The 16,864-nt window shown below is 41.0% G+C and overlaps 1 protein-coding gene across 9 annotated transcripts in view; it reads left to right on the forward strand.

Moving 5' to 3' along the window:
* The window catches only part of TRIO (trio Rho guanine nucleotide exchange factor), a 322,942-nt gene that overhangs the window by 86,231 nt on the left and 219,847 nt on the right, over nucleotides 1-16,864 (forward strand). For 7 of the 9 annotated variants that reach the window (XM_068236605.1, XM_068236606.1, XM_068236608.1 and 4 more), the window contains exons 4-9: nucleotides 408-600; nucleotides 3,990-4,502; nucleotides 7,851-7,973; nucleotides 12,831-13,034; nucleotides 14,200-14,331; nucleotides 16,002-16,232. In XM_068236605.1, the coding sequence (XP_068092706.1) occupies nucleotides 408-600; nucleotides 3,990-4,502; nucleotides 7,851-7,973; nucleotides 12,831-13,034; nucleotides 14,200-14,331; nucleotides 16,002-16,232 (1,396 nt within the window). The remainder of the gene's footprint in view (nucleotides 1-407; nucleotides 601-3,989; nucleotides 4,503-7,850; nucleotides 7,974-12,830; nucleotides 13,035-14,199; nucleotides 14,332-16,001; nucleotides 16,233-16,864) is intronic. The other 2 variants (XM_068236609.1, XM_068236601.1) reach the window with 1 other exon arrangement.

Below are 16,864 nucleotides of genomic sequence, written 5' to 3' on the forward strand. Positions count from 1 at the left end.
GATTAATTTCTGAAGAGAACACTCACTCTCTCTGAGCACAAAGAGATGTTTGGTTTATTAGAACAAACTTTACAATGTTTAGTTGTCTCTAGAATCCTCGCTAATGCTGGGAATACACGTTACGTTTTGCGCGTTCGATTCGGCGCGCAATCTATTAGCCATTCGATTCTCTTATCTTCCATTCGTTTTTCTTATCTTTTTTCCATTCACTTGTATGAGAAATTGAATGGAAAAGAATAGAGCGGAACATTGGACATGTCGGAATTTTATCATCGAAGGCATCTATTGGAACGATTCTTAGCAAAAAACGTACCGTGTATTCCCAGCATAAGACGAGAGGGATGGGTGTATTGGACTTTGAAAAACAGTTCTACTGTGATTTTCATTGTTTATCTTTTATTTTGCAGCGAGGAGGTTTGTAAAAGAGGTTTCACAGTAATTGTAGATATGCGTGGCTCCAAGTGGGATTCCATTAAGCCATTGTTGAAGATTTTACAAGAATCCTTTCCCTGTTGTATTCATGTCGCATTAATAATCAAACCAGATAATTTCTGGCAAAAGCAAAGAACTAATTTTGGAAGTTCCAAATTTGAATTTGAGGTAAGTAAAAAATTACATGTATTATTTCTAAATGTGCATGTTATCTGCTGCTACATTCACTTCCAATGTGCTTGAACAGATTTAGTTTTGATGTATTTTGGTTAAAGTAATGAAGTTATATGTGACTAGGAACTTAAGTGAAGTTAGACATTAATGAAACTTCTTTTTGTTTCCTGCCTCACATTGCTGCACTATAAAAATTGTGGAGTTGGTAAAAAATCATCCAACTCTGTTTCTGAAACCACTGACTCTGACTCCAGGAACCGAAAATTGCTCCGACTCCGCAGCTCTTGCAGGGCATGGAGTGGGTACAAATATCATCCAACTCTGACTCCTCAGTTTATGAAACGACTGACTCCAGAACTCCAACTCCACAGCCCTTTTGTGCAGAACACATTAATGTTGCCTGTGAGGAGATCCTGCATGTGCTTAAAGGTCAGACATGCTGGATCTTTTGGTGCCTGAGAGACCCCCATTGGCAGTGTTTTCCCCACTCACCTTGTCTGCTGGAAGCTGCTCCATCATGCGCTATCGTCCGTCTTCCCCCTCCATAGCAACAGACCTGTTGCTAACTTGTACGTTGGCAATGCCTCTGTACAGGCTCGTCCCCATACTGTCACCCAAGGGATCAAGTCCTGATCCCTGCTGAATGACAGTTTTTGTACTAGTGTACAACGCTTTAGGGGGTTAACATCAATAAGGTATGTGTCAGAACTCCATTATTGAGTACTGCTGGGACAGGGTGGGGCGTGCAATGGGGCTTTGATTCTGTGTGTTTATAAATACACATAGACTTTTAAGCATGGTGGTGTAGTGGTTAACTTCTCGCCTTGCAACGCTGGGTCCCCGGTTCGTATCCCAGCCAGGTCAACATTGGCAAGGAGTTTGTATGGCCTCTCTGTATCTTTGTAGGTTTCCTCCCACATCCCAAAAACCTAAAAGATAACTAAATTGGACCTAGACTATGATACATGCACTACACAATACAGACCAGGGCTGTGGAGTCGGTACAAAAATCTTCCGACTCCAACTCCGACTCCTCAGGTTCTGAAACCACAACTCCGGGTGCCCAAAATTGCCCCGACTCCTCGACTCCAACTCCACAGTCCTGATACAGACATAGACATATGACTATGGATAATTAGTGACGGACAATATATTCTGTACAGCGCTGTGTAATATGTTGGCACTATATAAATACTTTAAACAAATCAACTGTTGCTGAGTCATATTGAAAGCCGCCTATCTCCTCTTCTTTACTTGAAAAATCTTTTCCGGTTTTATAATTGAATACTAAATTAACTTATGAAAAGTACCAGTATTTTTTTGATTTGTTCACTGTAATGGTTACATTTCCTTTTCAATTTGACTGTAAATAAAACCTGTATTATAATTAGACCACAGAGGCACCTCATAGCTCATGGCTGGGTCTAGCTGCTGTGTGAGAGCCATTGTTCTAGAAGACTTCTAGCATGTCAAAATGAGGGGTGATGATTGACTAGAAGAAAAATCTATTACCCTAAAAGGGAGATGTAAAAGACTTATTTTGGAAGTTAAAATATTGTTAAACACAATGCTGCTCTGTAACACTGCTCACCATACTGCAATGCACCACCTATGCTATGTTTGCGATACATTAACAGTGGAGTGAAGCATACTTTTCACTTACTGTATGCTTCACTGTATATGACGCAGTGAGCGGGTAATGTGCGGCGCTTCCTTCTCTCCCCCCTTGCTTTCCTGCTGTCACAAGGTGACTGTGGCCTTAATTGGGGACACTGTGAACGTGGCCTTATGGGGAAGAAAAAATTGAATGAAGCACATGGTAGGCTAGATTACCTCCTCCTGAGTGTCCAGATGCTGCTTGTCGTCCTCTGGTTCCCTCCCATTCCCTGTCCCTGGTCCTCTTAAAGGACCCCTGAAGTGAGAGGGATATGGAGGCTGCCATATTTATTTCCTTTGAAACAATATCAGTTGCCTGGCAGCCGTGCTGATCTCTTTGGCTGCTGTAGTGTCTAGATAACACCAGAAACAAGAATGTCAGAAGCACCTGATCTGCTGCATACTTGTTCAGGGGCTTTAGCTATGGCTAAAGGTATTAGAGGCAGAGGATCATCAGGGCTGCAAGGCAACTGGTATTGCTTAAAAGGAAATAAATATGGCAGCCTCGATATCCCTCTCACTTCAGTTGTCCTTTAACCATTTATTAACATCCTAACGTATTGAAACGTCATGCTTACCGCTATTAACGGCAACATGACGTTTTAATACGTCGCGCGTTCCTGCTGCTGCTACCACCGTGTGCGCGCCACTGTTTCCGTCGGGATCCCATGCTGGGTGATTGGGGAAGAAGACTGACTGGTCCTCTACCCAATCGCAGTGCCTGGAGTGAATGGACGTGACCGCGAACAGCGGCTACGTCCATTCACAAAAACAGGAAACGTAACAGTTGAAGTGCAAAAAAAAAAAAAAGTGAACACTTCCTACAACGAGTGTTCACTAGTGCCATCTTGTGGCCAAAAAGTATATTACACCTACAAAATACATACATTTTCAAGTACATACACAAAAAAAAAACCACTTGTAAAGAAGAATCGGCTTAAAAAAAAAATAGTTGCCTTAGGGACTCAGCTTTTTTAATCTATATTTTATGGGGGGGGGGGGGGGGGGGATTAATTTTAATTTATTACATAGGGGCTTGTAGTTATGGCCAGAACAAAAGAAAACAGAACAGAAAAATAACACTTATATTTCAAAATAATATACTGTCGCCATACATTGTGATAGGGACATAATTTAAACGGTTTAAAAATCGGGACAACTGGGCAAATAAAACGTGTTTGTTTTATCCACAGGAGAATGTTTAATTTTAAAACTATAATGGTTGAAAACTGAGAAATAATTATTTTTTTTTATTTTTTTTCTGTTTTTCTCAAAACGCATTTAGAATAAAAAAATTTCTTAGCAAAATGTACTATCCACAGAAAGCCTAATTGGTGGCGAAAAAAACGAGGTATAGATCATTTTCTTGTGATTAGTAATGAAGTTATTAGGGAATAAAAGGGAGGAGCACTGACAACTGAAAATTGCTCTTGTCCGTTAGGATAAAAACCCTTGGGGGTGAACTGGTTAAGTATTCATCTGGATCCCTCTGCTGAATACTTTTACAGACATTCCCACAAGCAGCACTGTGCGATTCAGAACTGCACAGGCTCAAGTTTTGAACAGTCTACAAGCCCTTTCTTTTACTGGGCATTAGTGTCTTTTTACCATTAAGTACGAAATATCACTTTAAAATAATGCATTGAGTCTCTTTCAGGAATCTTTGTTATGTAGTATTTCCTTCATATGGCAGAATACAAATTCTGTGTTTTTATATTCCTTTACAGACTAGCATGGTTTCTTTGGAAGGCCTTACCAAAGTTGTCGATCCCTCTCAGCTTACACCTGAATTTGATGGCTGCTTGGAGTATAATCATGAAGAATGGATAGAAATCAGGGTGGCTTTTGAAGATTTTATTAGCAATGCTACGCACATGCTTTCTCGACTAGATGAACTGCAAGAAATGCTTGCTATAAAAGAATTGCCTCAAGACTTAGATGGCGCAAGAGGTATGATTGAAGCACATTCTCAGTTAAAGAAGAGGGTTACAAAGGCACCAATTGAAGACCTTGATAGTGAAGGACAGAAACTTTTACAAAGAATTCAGAACAGTGAAAGCTTTCCAAAAAAGAATTCCAGTTCTGGCAATGCTGATCTTCAAAATTTTTTACCCAAAGTATCTACGATGCTGGATAGGCTTCATTCTACAAGGCAACATCTACACCAAGTGTGGCATCAACGTAAACTGAAACTGGACCAGTGCTTTCAACTCAGGCTGTTTGAGCAGGATGCTGAAAAGGTATTTCTTTTAATCTGTGTTTATGAGAAATGAAATAAGCTCACTAGCTTACTAAACATAAGAGTCAGAACATAGCAGCATGTTACATTCTAAATAAAATAAAAAGTCTGTTTCATTGACTGCAAAAAGAGGAGAAAACCACACACCATTTACAATGCTGAAGGTAGACACAAATGTGTAGGGTACTAACTTTTAGAAGAATGTGAAGAAACTGAAGTGACCCAAAACTATGTCTAATGCTGGGCAAACACGACGATTTTGCCTCTCGATTCCACACCCGATTGTTTTCCGCTCTCGATTCTCCAGGCGATTCTCTTATCTTCCGCTCATTTTTCTTATCTTTTCCCATTGTCCTCCATGCAGAATCAAGTGCAGAAACGATCGAGCGGGAGATCGGACATGTCAGAAATGATCAATCAAGCCATCTAAATGGCTCAGAATCGAGCCGTGTATTCCCAGCATAAAAGAAACCTTCCTCTGTTAGAGTGAGATTTACATGTTCAGTGTGTCAGCTACCAATCACATGGAGGCTTCTGCATGTCCAGTGGCTTTTGCAATTGCAATCAAAATTTTTTTTTTTCAGTCCGCTCCTCCCATACTGTGATCTCTGCATTGGTACGGAGACTCGAGAGTTTGGCGCTGCGCCAGTTATTTGGTCGCTGCCATAGGCCGTAATTTTACAACGATAGCGACACTAAGTGACTTGGTGTCGGCAATTGCTGAAACTCAAATTAGCAAAAAGAGAAGGTAATAACCACATAGCACCCAACTGTCCCTCTTTTGGGGACTCTGTTCCTCTTTCCTCCTCATTTGTCCATCTTTTAGAACTGATGTACAGATCTATGTAAATATATGTATTTTATCTACTGAAATATGTGTTTAATTGACTAAACTTTATTCCCATGCTATAACTTCCCTGGTGGTATGATTATTTCCAGATTTTAGTGCCTTTTTAAAACGTTTCAGACCCTAAAATCAAGAAAAAAAATCATGCTGCCAGTCTCTGCAGCAGCCTCTGCTCTCACTCAACTCCTTGGGCTCTGGCGCTGCAATTTTATCTCTGTCCTCCAGCACTGTAACGATGTAGTGAGATCAATGACAGCAATCTCACCAGAGTGATTCAGAGCCTCGGAGGACAAGAAGGAGAATGGCTACCGACGTCTGGATCCCCCGGGTGGTGAGTAAAAGCGCCTGCTGAGCGCTATACTCTGCATTGAGCTCCTGGCAGCTAGCCCGAGCTACACTTAAGATTACCGCCAGCGAGGTTAAATTGATATACTGTAGTTCTTATTTTCAAATGTTAATATAAAGTATAATTGACCAGAAAAGAAAGGACCAGTGTGGTTTGAATTACAAAAACATATTTTTCTTATGAAATGTTTATGGTATGCATGACTAGGGGGTGTGTCGGGGCATAATTAGAAGCGGAGCTTAAGTTTCCCTCTTTCTTAACTCAAAAAGTTGGAAGGTATGAATAACCGGTGCCCAAATTACTTGTCCTCCCGAGTTGCTACATAATCAGTAATTTATGGCTCATTTTACTCTGGAAAAAGTTACTTCTTATTTGTATATGTTTGCACATATTTTAACATTTTTGGCCATAGTGGCCCTTTAATCCGTTGGTATGTGTTAGTATGCGTTAGTGCGCGTTTTTTCTATAGCAGTGTATTGTGAAAAAGATTTTAGTTAAACACATATAGTGTGAACTGTGTTATAAGAAGACATGGGCATTAATCAGTTTTCTTTCTGTTTTAACTGAGAGCAACTGAATAAGTGTAAAAGGGGCCTTAAAGTGGATCCGAGGTGAACTTTTACTCATTGCATAATAGTGTTCCTTTCCTATTGTTTATAGGGCATTCCTCAGGCCAAATACTTTTTTGTTTTTGTTTTAATACTCTAATTCCTTATAAACTAAATAAACCACGCCCACAGGTTTTCAGAGAGCCTTGGCAGTAGCAAGGGCTCACGGGAGCTCAGTCTGGGCAGGAGGAGGAGGAGGTGTTACTAGCCATTGATTTGAGAGGCAGAGGGGAGGAGGGGGATTAGGTTTTTTTCACAGGCTTAGTGATCAAGATACAGATAAGCCTGCCTCTGTGTAATGTTTACAAACAACATGGCTGCTGTCGTATCACAGGAAGAAATAATCATTTTCTATTAAAGCTCTTTGCAGCTAGATTTGCTGTGTAAACTATGTAAACTTTAGATAAGATATATAGACAAGTTTCTTGTTCTAGTTAGTTTTTCATCTCGGATCCGCTTTTAAGAGGAACTGTAGCGAAAATCTTAAAATTTAAAACACATACAAATAAGAAGTACATGTCTTCCTGAGTAAAATGAGCCATAAATTACTTCTGTCCTGTGTTGCTGTCACTTACAGTAGGTAGTAGAAATCTGACATTACCGGTTTTGGGCTAGTCCATCTCTACATAGGGGATTCTCAGCATGGCCTTTATTCTTTATAAAGACACTTCCTGAAAAAGATTTATACAAAAATGCTGGCCAGCCTGCCTGCTCACCATACACTTTTTTTGGCAGTTGGATGGAGCAACTGCCATTCACTAAGTGCATTTTGAAAATAAAGAAATCCCTGTGAAACCCCCATGAGCAGATGGGCTAGTCCAACACCTGTCGGTTATGTCAGATTTCTACTGCCTACTGTAAGTGACAGCAACATAGGAGAAAAGTAATTTATAGCTCATGTTACTCTGGAAGAAATGTACTTCTTAATTGTGTATGTTTACATATATTTAAAATTTTAAGCTTTTCGCGACTGAGGTCCTTTAAGCAATACCAGTTGCTTGGCTGTCCTGCTGATCCTCTATCTCCAATGCTTTTAGCCATAGACCCTGAACAAGCATGCAGCAGATCTGTGTTTTTGACATTGTCAGATCTGACAAGATTAGCTGCATGCTTGTTTCTGGTTGATGCAGACACTACTGCAGACAAATAGATCAGCAGGGCTGCCAGGTAACTGGTATTGTTTAAAATGAAATACATATGGCAGCCTCCATATATCTCTCAGTACAGACGTCCTGTAAGGTTAGAAAAAGTGGGCGGAGCCAACAGCCAAATACATACCCAGGCAACGTCTGGTTTTCTGCTAGTTACAAATATTTTTAAATTGATGTGCCTATAGAAATCTAAATGTAATATGGCCGGCTAGAACAAATCAAGATTTGTCGCAAATCTTTATCTGTGTCTTTCTTATGAATTCCATTTCTTATGATGGTACTTTGTTGTTACTTTTGCTTAGAAGTACAGTAAAAATGTTAGTCTGCGATGATATTTTAATGATAAGAATTACACAACGGTTTATATATTCGTTTTAATCTTTCTCTTTGTTTGCAGATGTTTGATTGGATTACCCATAATAAAAGTTTATTTTTGACAAGCTATACAGATATTGGCATCAGTCACAGTCAAGCTATGGATTTTCAGACGCAGCATAATCATTTTGCTATGAACTGTATGGTAAGCATTGTTTGATTTTGCTGTAAACTGCATCTTAGTGATTTGTGTGGTTGCTGAATGCATAATTTCATCTGTATTTTATTCTCAGGAAAAAAAAAAGGTTACGGTCAGTTAGAGATGGTGAGTCAGATGATGATAATTCTGGCTTGCATGCAAATGTTTTGCAACTTGATACTGGTCAAGTATAAATCATCCAGAAGTTGTATACCTGACAGAGGCTTCCCCTGTCCTCTGCCAGGCCATTCCATTGCGCAGACCCCTGAAGATAGCAGGCACGTGACTGCACGATGCCTGCGCAGTAGTACTACTGTGCAGGAGCAGATGGCTCGTGCATGTACAGTAACATGGTCCCAATCGAGCTCTGCTTTACCCGCCTGGGTAAAGTTGTCTGGTAGCTTCAGTCTTCTTGTTTACTAATGAAATGTACTGCTTCTTCTTAAAAACATTGTGTTGTGAGAGTAATTTGTGTGTGCAGAAATAAATGTTATGTATGCTTGAAATCCTGTTTGACCCTTTTAATTAATATCTAGCAGTCAATTTCAAAGACAGGTGAGCTTGGTGAATGGCATTTTGACTGGCTTAGAAAGACACTTCATGCTAATAAATAAGCCTCATATGCATGCTAGGTTGTTCTAGGGTAAAGCAGCCGGGTGGGGCCATCTCAGTCGAGAATCTAGCAGGTGTACAGCTGTCTCTTTGCTAAGGTCACTTAATTGTCTGGCTTACACATGGCTGAATCCATTGTTCTTCTCCTAACCCCATCAGCTGAAGCTGCTCCGCCATTTCCTGCACCATAGTCCCTCATCCTTTCCTTGTGCATATGTACACTCCTTTACATTCTACCATCTATAGGAATCCTTACGTTAGCAGCCAGCTTTCTAGAATGTAAAAACAGTTGCGCAGCTTTATTATCAATTAATTGATTAGACAGATGTTGAGAAGTGAATCCTTGGTGAGGAAAAAAATTAATTCATAAAACATCTAAAGCCACACATGAGGCACCTTGGCGACATTGCATGGTCGATGCTGCACAGATACCTCGGTAGCCTGCAGGGCTGACATAATGGCACCGGCGTTATGTCACGCAGCAGTTGGAGTGAGTGGGGGGGGGGGGGGGGGGAACGATGCTCTCAGCCAACGCTTGACCAAGTCAATCCACCAAGTTGATCGTTTGCTGGGGCATCAGGGGGCCGCGGTGCACACGCCAGAATTTTCGGCAGAAGGTGGTCATTATCAGATGTCTCGGTCTAGTTTCCTCTAATGTGTATACAAGGCTTAAGGCCTAGTACACGCAAGGAAATATTTACTTTCAATCCAACAGAAAATCAAATGATGATGGTCCAGGAATCTGAAGGGAATTATGCTATAGGTTTGCAGAAAATAACCGATAACCAATTGTTTGCTGTTGAGTAATTTGACATGCTGGTAAGTATCAATCAATTACACACATGGTGTGGTGTATTCATTTGAATGGAGCAGGAAGTTGTTCTGAAACAAGATTGTACAGAAGGGCTGACTCTTCTGTAACACATCTGTCCTGAAACACATGCACAGCAATGCGTGCATGTTGTGCGGAGCGATCCGAGAATCTGCAGCATGCTGCAGATTCTCGCACGGCTGCATCCGCCCGCAGCCGCGTCCCATCTCCACCATTGACTTCCGATCGGGAAATGCGGAAGTGATGCGGCGGAAGTGATATGGCGGCGGAAGTGATGCTAGGTAGCCGCATTTGCATCACTTTAGTAGTGGAAACCGGCCCTTATCATTTCGCACGAAAATTTGCGATTGCGCGAAATGCAAAAATTTGTGCGAAAACGGCTGTGCTATCAGTTAGCACTCTTTTCTGAATCAAGCCTAAAGTGTAGTGACTGGCCAAATAGTGTGGGCTTAGCACTTTTAGAGGCTAGGGGGAGGGGGATGGGTCAGCAATTTTAGAGACTGGTGGTGTGAGTACTTTTACTTTTAGAGGCTGGGGGTCTGGAGAAGAGGTTACAGCACTTTTACTTTTAGAGGCTGGGGGGGGGGGGGGGGGGGGCCTTGGAGCACTTTTAACCAGAGGGGGGGGTTGGGGAATGGCAATGTTGAGCGGGGGGGGGGGGGGGGCGTGGCAGATGGATTGTACAGGGTTTGGAGCTCTCTTTCTTTTTTTAAAACAAAATGGAAGCTGAGGGGGGGGGGGGGGGGGATTCATTGGTCAGATCACTTTTACTTATTTCAGCAAAATATGGGGGCACTGAACACAGAACAAGCTGAAAAGGCTCCATTTTATGTGAAAGATATCACAATTCTGTCACAGCACTACATTTATCATGTGGTAGAGGTAGGTCTAATTATGTGAGGTAAAAGACATGCAAACACGCCCCTTATTTCTCTTCAGAATTCAAGTGTGAGGTATTTCACTACTAAATACCACACATTTTTAGTCGAAAATTACCACATGAATTACCTCATGAAATTACATGAGGTAAAAAATGACTTAAACTACCAGAATTCAAAAGTTTATTTTCCTCAAGAGGTAAATAAAATTCCATGAGGTAATTATCTACTAAACGCTACCAGAATTGAGCCTATTGTGCTGTGAAAGTCAGCCTGTGAGTCATTCAGTATGCTAGTTAAAGGAAACCTGAAGTGAAAGGAGGAAATATGGAATTATTGCTGACTTTTTTTTTTTTAAACACTTCCTGTTGTGCTGATCCTGTGCCTTGAAGGAATACTATCGATTCACATATTTTTTTCAATTGACACAGGAATTGTTTGGGAAGTGCTGCTAAGTACTGGTGTATACATTTTAGTAGCAACTTCTTTGTTTACTGTTAGCAAAATACATTCAAAGTTTACTGACGCCAAAACTGATGGCTGACTGAGCCATGAGGAGAGGGGAAATTCCCCTCACACTTGATCAGTTAACTCTATGTGTAGCTCTGTGTGTGACAGAGAGAGACAGGACACAGGAGCTGCAGCTGTTGGGAGCTCTGTTTCTGACTGAAGTGTCTGAAGAGAGCAGAGGAAATGTAACTGTTTTTGCTTTCAGAGTTTGATATTTGCTTTCTGTAGTCTGATATGTTACTCTGGCTGTGCATTGAAGCAGACACCCCTTCTGCAATTGATTTGTCCCAATATAGCTAAATCCTACCCTCAATAAATTACAGTTTTTGCCACTGATATTTACCATGAAAAGTAGGAAAATGTTTACACAGCTACTTAGACAGTATTTGCACACTGTAATTTTAGAACACTTGGGTATCGATAGTATTCCTTTAACTATTTTCCAAGTCATGAACGCATTGTAAACCTTAGATCAGCTGTTCTGCTTGTTCACACCTAGGGTGTTTTTGCCCTTTTTTTTTTTCTTTTTTTTTATTCAAGCGCTGTCGATTTTGAAAATTGCCCTAAAAAGCTTGTGCAATGATTCCCTATGAGAGTAGGGGGTGTGGTACCAATGGAGTCCGAGGACCTTCCAAAGGAGACAAAAAACAAGACAGGGACACCAGGAGCCCCAGATAGTGTAGCATGTTGAGGGTATGGGACAATCAACAGTATGTGCAGAATACTCACAAGGATAGGTTGCAAGACCAGCAACCACAGTGTATCGGCTGGTGAGGAAAGACCATCCTCACTCGGGTTCTTTAGTCTTCGTAAATGTAGGTCACTCTCCAGGAAAAGAAAAAGGGATGTAAGGGTTCCGGGGAATTAACATACATGGCCAACACCCCGAGCAGAGGGGGTTGGTGTGGGATATTACTGGGAGGGAGGAGGCGCCCCAAGATGTGATCTGTGGAATGGATAATGTAAACTGGATAAAACCTACATAAATAGGCCTACCTCTAAAAGAAGGAGGGGGTAGCCCCCCAAAAATACAATTTTTAATAGAAACCAGACACTTGAATAACATGTTTCGCGGATTGCAGTCCGCTTTCTCAGATCAAATAATAAGTGTCTCTATACTAGCGATTTGTAAGCAGGGAGTGCCCCTATGCTCTATATCTATCTATATATCTATATAGAGGCGCTCCCTGCTTGCAAATCGCTAGTATTGAGAGACTTTTATTTGATCTGAGGAAGCGGACTGCGATCCACAAAACGCGTTATCATTCAAATGTGTGGTTTCTATTAAAAATGTTATTACTTTTTTGGGGCTACCCCCTTCTTTTAGAGGTAAGCCTATTCATGTATTTTTTATCCAGCTTACATTATCCATTCCACACATCCCATCTTGGGACGCCTCCTCCCAGTAATATCCCTATGAGAGTGTACACATCTGAGCGGTTTGTTTTCGATCCGCTCTGCAAAGTGCTGCCTGTACCATTTTCTGAGCATTTTGCTCAATGGAAGGTATAGAGACTTTGTATAGCGATTTCCCCAGGTGCTTTTAAGAATAAATACATTGTATTTATTCTTTTACGGGTCAAAGAGTTCACTTCCTGACTTGTGTCAAAGTGAAAAAAACAAATCGCTCTGCAAAAGAGCTTTATACAAAATCACAGCGCGCAGCTAAGTTCCGGGAGGAGAAAAAAATGCACCAAAAACGAAAATTGGTGCCGTCAGCGACTTCTATATTCTATTCTAGATGTGAACAAAGCCTGAAAGAATATTTAGCTAAGCAAATTTATAGCGTTTTTTTGGGGGGCCCCACTGTTCACCTTATGGAAAGTAGCGCCTATATGCCTCATTGGGCACCAGGCTTTTTGGGTACTATAATACATCTAAATGTCTAACCACATTAACAGACATATGAATCATATGTATGCTCATCTTCATAAAAGTTTTAGACCCACAATGATTAGAAATGAAATATGTATGTTACCGGTATTCAGATGTTCAGTTGATGGAGCATGTTCTTTGACATTATTCTTCCAGAATGTGTATGTGAATATAAACCGCATCATGTCAGTGGCCAACCGCCTTGTGGAATCTGGACACTATGCTTCACAACAGATAAAGCAAATTGCCAACCAGCTAGAGCAAGAATGGAAAATGTTTGCAGCAGCTCTGGATGAAAGAAGTACTTTACTGGAAATGTCTGCTAAATTTCTCCAAAAAGCAGAGCAGGTAATTCATGGGGTAAGCATGGGTGAGCAGAAACTCCCATCTAGTGTTTTTTTTTCTGGCTCTTGTATGAATTGTGTGTTTTGAAAAACAATTTGTTGTGAGGAAAAAATTCACAAGAATGAGCAAAACTGTATGGCATACAGTGATTAAACTGTATCACGAGGCCTGATGAAGTGACAGGAGCTGTCTTGAAAGCTTGTTATTGTATCCTATTTATTCATGTACTAACATGTATCATGTATTAGTACTTTTCTCTGCTTTTGCCAGTGGTTAATTAGGCATAATGCTCTACTACAATCAGCCAGTGTAACAGAATAAATACATTTGGCAGGAAAGGTATCTGTCAACATTGATTATGGATCATGTGAAATTTGACCTTAAAGATTTTTATAGATGGTTAAAATAAGTTCCCATATAAGTGTCAATAGTTAAAGCGGAGTATAACCCTGCATTTCAACTTTGCTCTAAAACATTATTTACAGTATATTATATGCAACCAGCATTTTTTTTTTACTAGACCAGCATTGGAAGGGTTACACAGGGCTTTAAAGTTCCTTTAGATTTCTGCAGACTCATCCGAAGCTGAAAAGAGATACATTTTGTTTACAGAAATGTATCTAAGTGTTGAATGACTCATCTCTGATTGAGAAGGAGCTTGGAGGACTGCCAAAGAGTGTGTAACTGTTTATCAATAGATACATAGAATGTAACAATCTGAACCTCTGCATATCTCTCCATGGAACTTGAAACGTCTGTGTTTAACCCTTCCAATGCTGGTCTAGTAAAAAAAAAATGCTTTTTGCATATAATATGCTGTAAATAATATTTTAGAGCAAAGTTGAAATGCAGGGTTATATTCCGCTTTAAATTCATATCTAAAGCGCAGTTAGGGCTGATTCACACTGAAAGAGCTTTTTCTAAGCGCTTGTGATTTGAAAAGCTCTTGCTAATGTAATGCTGGGCACTTTTCAAATCGCAATGCTTATTTTCACATAATGTGTATGCGTAAAGTGTATTCGCATTAAAAACTGGTGTGGATTTCCATACGCGATTTGAAAGTGTGCTAGTGGAAATAGGCCCTAAGGCTTTAAAATGTGTAGCTGAAACCAATGTTCTTTCTATTAATCATTTCTTATAGAGTATGTGCCATTCACACATTCTATCCTTTTATTTTCAGTATATGAGCAATGTTGATTCCTGGTGCAAGGCCTGTGGTAAAGTAGACCTCCCTTCAGAACTGCAAGACTTAGAAGATGCAATTCATCATCATCAAGGCATATATGAACACATCACAGCAGCGTACTCGGAGGTAAGATTTTGCAATTATTGATATAGTGAATTGCTAGTAAAATAGTTGTGTGGGCAAAATGTTTTGTTCATTCAGCTGCCAGTAAAAGTCTATGCCAGGATTTTCGAGTGTATCAGAAGTGAATTCTGTTATTCAGTATGTATAGCCTTTGATGTAAATAGATGTCTACTCGACATATGTAATTCTGCTTGGTTTTCATGACCCATTTTTGTTTAAAGCAAACCTGTAAGAAAACTCCCCTCAAAAGTTAGATAGGTCTGTAAAAGGAAACGTCTAGATGATTCTGATGCTTTTCTGTCCCTCCTTAAAGCCAACACTGCTCGCCGGGACCCTCTTCTTCGCGGCCGCACTTCTTTGCGTGTACCAGGGAGGCCGCACTGTTCAGCCGCAGTGATGGCCAGCACAGTAGCGTGGAAATGCTCGTGTTGTCCTTCTTCCTCCTTGCACAAGCGGCTTTGTGCTACTGCGCCGGTGCGGACCTTCATTGCACCTGCGTAGTGTGGTTGGGCTTGTACACAAACGACCGAACGGCGAACGTGAGGGGGACCGGGAAGCCTCAGGATTACCCAGAGGTTTCCCCCCCTTTTTTTTTTTTTTTCACTTCAGGTACACTTTAAACAAAACCTGACCCAAGACAAAGCTATCTACACTGGGCATTGTTTATGTTGGGCCTCCATACCTCTGTGCGTTTTTTTTTTTCATTTTTTCCCCCGATCCCCATTAGCAAAAGTCAAATTTTCGTATGGGAAGATGTAGGCTTGTAGCAATGCTCCCTCCCACCATCCTTATGTTCCCTCCTTTTCTCCACCCCATTATTTTCCCATGAGGGGGGGGGGGGGAGTAGGGAAGGGAATGGGAGGGAATATCGCAGCGAGTCTGCCTCTTTCTGCCTAAAAAAAATTGACTTTTTAACAAAAGTTACATTTTTCAAGGAGTGATTATAGGGACCGGGGGAACAAGGAGAGGAGTGGACAACACACAGAGGTATGTGGATCCAGCATGAACATACCTCTGTGCTTACCTTAGTGGGGATGAGCAAGAAAGTTCTCACTGTTGTCCGCATTACAGCTTGATATTAAAGTTAGATTCACAGCGGGACGTTATTGTCCGGCACTATAAAGTTATATAACGCAGTTTACGGCACTGCAATGTTAAGGCTATGTGACGTTCACAGTGCGACGTTAGCGTCGCATTGTAAGTGTTGCGTTATGGTAACGCACTGCTACTTTGCGTTAACTCTAAACGCACAAGTTACCAGATACATGGAAGCATACTTTTCATTGCCTGTATGCTTCACTGAATTGCGACTTTTGTTGTTGAAATTTTGCGTTGCGCCTTTAATATCATACCGCAAGGTCCCACTGTGAACGTAGCCTAAAGGAAAACTGCTGTAAGAGAAATATGGAAGCTGCTATACTTATTCCCTTAAAAAAACACTAGTAGCGCTCTATCAGGCTGAGCTTCTAGTTTGTTGTTCCATTTACTTATATCATGCAAATTAGAATTGATGGCAGAAATTGTAAAGTGTATTTTTGGGGAAGAATGAAAAGGAAAAAAATGATGACTCTGCAATTGTGACTATCTCCTGGTTTTTTTTTTGTTTTTGTTTTTTTTTGCAGATAATCATTTAACTTTTTGTATCACTTAATATGCTTTAATTTTTTGAACAGGTTAGCCAAGATGGAAAATCACTGCTTGACAAACTCCAGCGTCCTTTAGCTCCCAGCAGCTCAGACTCTCTAACTGCCACAGCTAATTACTCAAAGGCCGTACATCATGTCTTAGATGTCATTCATGAAATTCTCCATCACCAGAGACAGCTGGAAAATATCTGGCAGCATCGCAAGGTCCGCTTACATCAGAGGTTACAGCTCTGTGTTTTTCAGCAAGATGTTCAGCAGGTGAGCTGTATACAATGGTAATATTCACACAAGGTTTATTCAGAAGTTCAAGTGCAAGCACAGCTACATGAATGAATGGATGTTTATAGAAATAATAGTGTTCAAATTCAGGGGAGTGAATATGTTGATCATGTTAAATTTTCAGGAAAGTGGTAATCACTTAGATCAGGGGTCCCCAACCTTTTCTGGCCCGGGGACCACTTTCTGACCAAATTTTTCTCCGAGTGCACAACCTAGTGGACAGTGTCGTGCTCAGCGTGTTACGGGGAGGGGGGGGGGGGGGCTGGGGTGCGGCGGTATAGCTAGCATAGTTGACCCAGTATAGGGAGTTTAGTTGCCTCAGTATGGCTAGTATAGTTACCCCAGTATGGCCAGCATAGTGCCCCAGTATAGCTAGTATAGTCCCAGTATGGGTAGGTAGTGCCCCAGTATAGCTAGTATAGTCCCAGTATGGGTAGGTAGTGCCCCAGTATAGCTAGTACAGTGCCCAGTATAACTGGTATAGTGCCCAGTATGGGTAGGTAGTGCCCCAGTATGGCTAGTATAGTGCCCAGTATGGGTAGGGAGTGCCCCAGTATAGCTAGTATAGTGCCCAGTATGGGTAGGTAGTGCCCCAGTATAGCTAGTATAGT

The sequence above is a fragment of the Hyperolius riggenbachi genome, chromosome 5 (genome assembly GCF_040937935.1).
Source record: "Hyperolius riggenbachi isolate aHypRig1 chromosome 5, aHypRig1.pri, whole genome shotgun sequence".
Lineage (NCBI taxonomy): Eukaryota > Metazoa > Chordata > Amphibia > Anura > Hyperoliidae > Hyperolius > Hyperolius riggenbachi.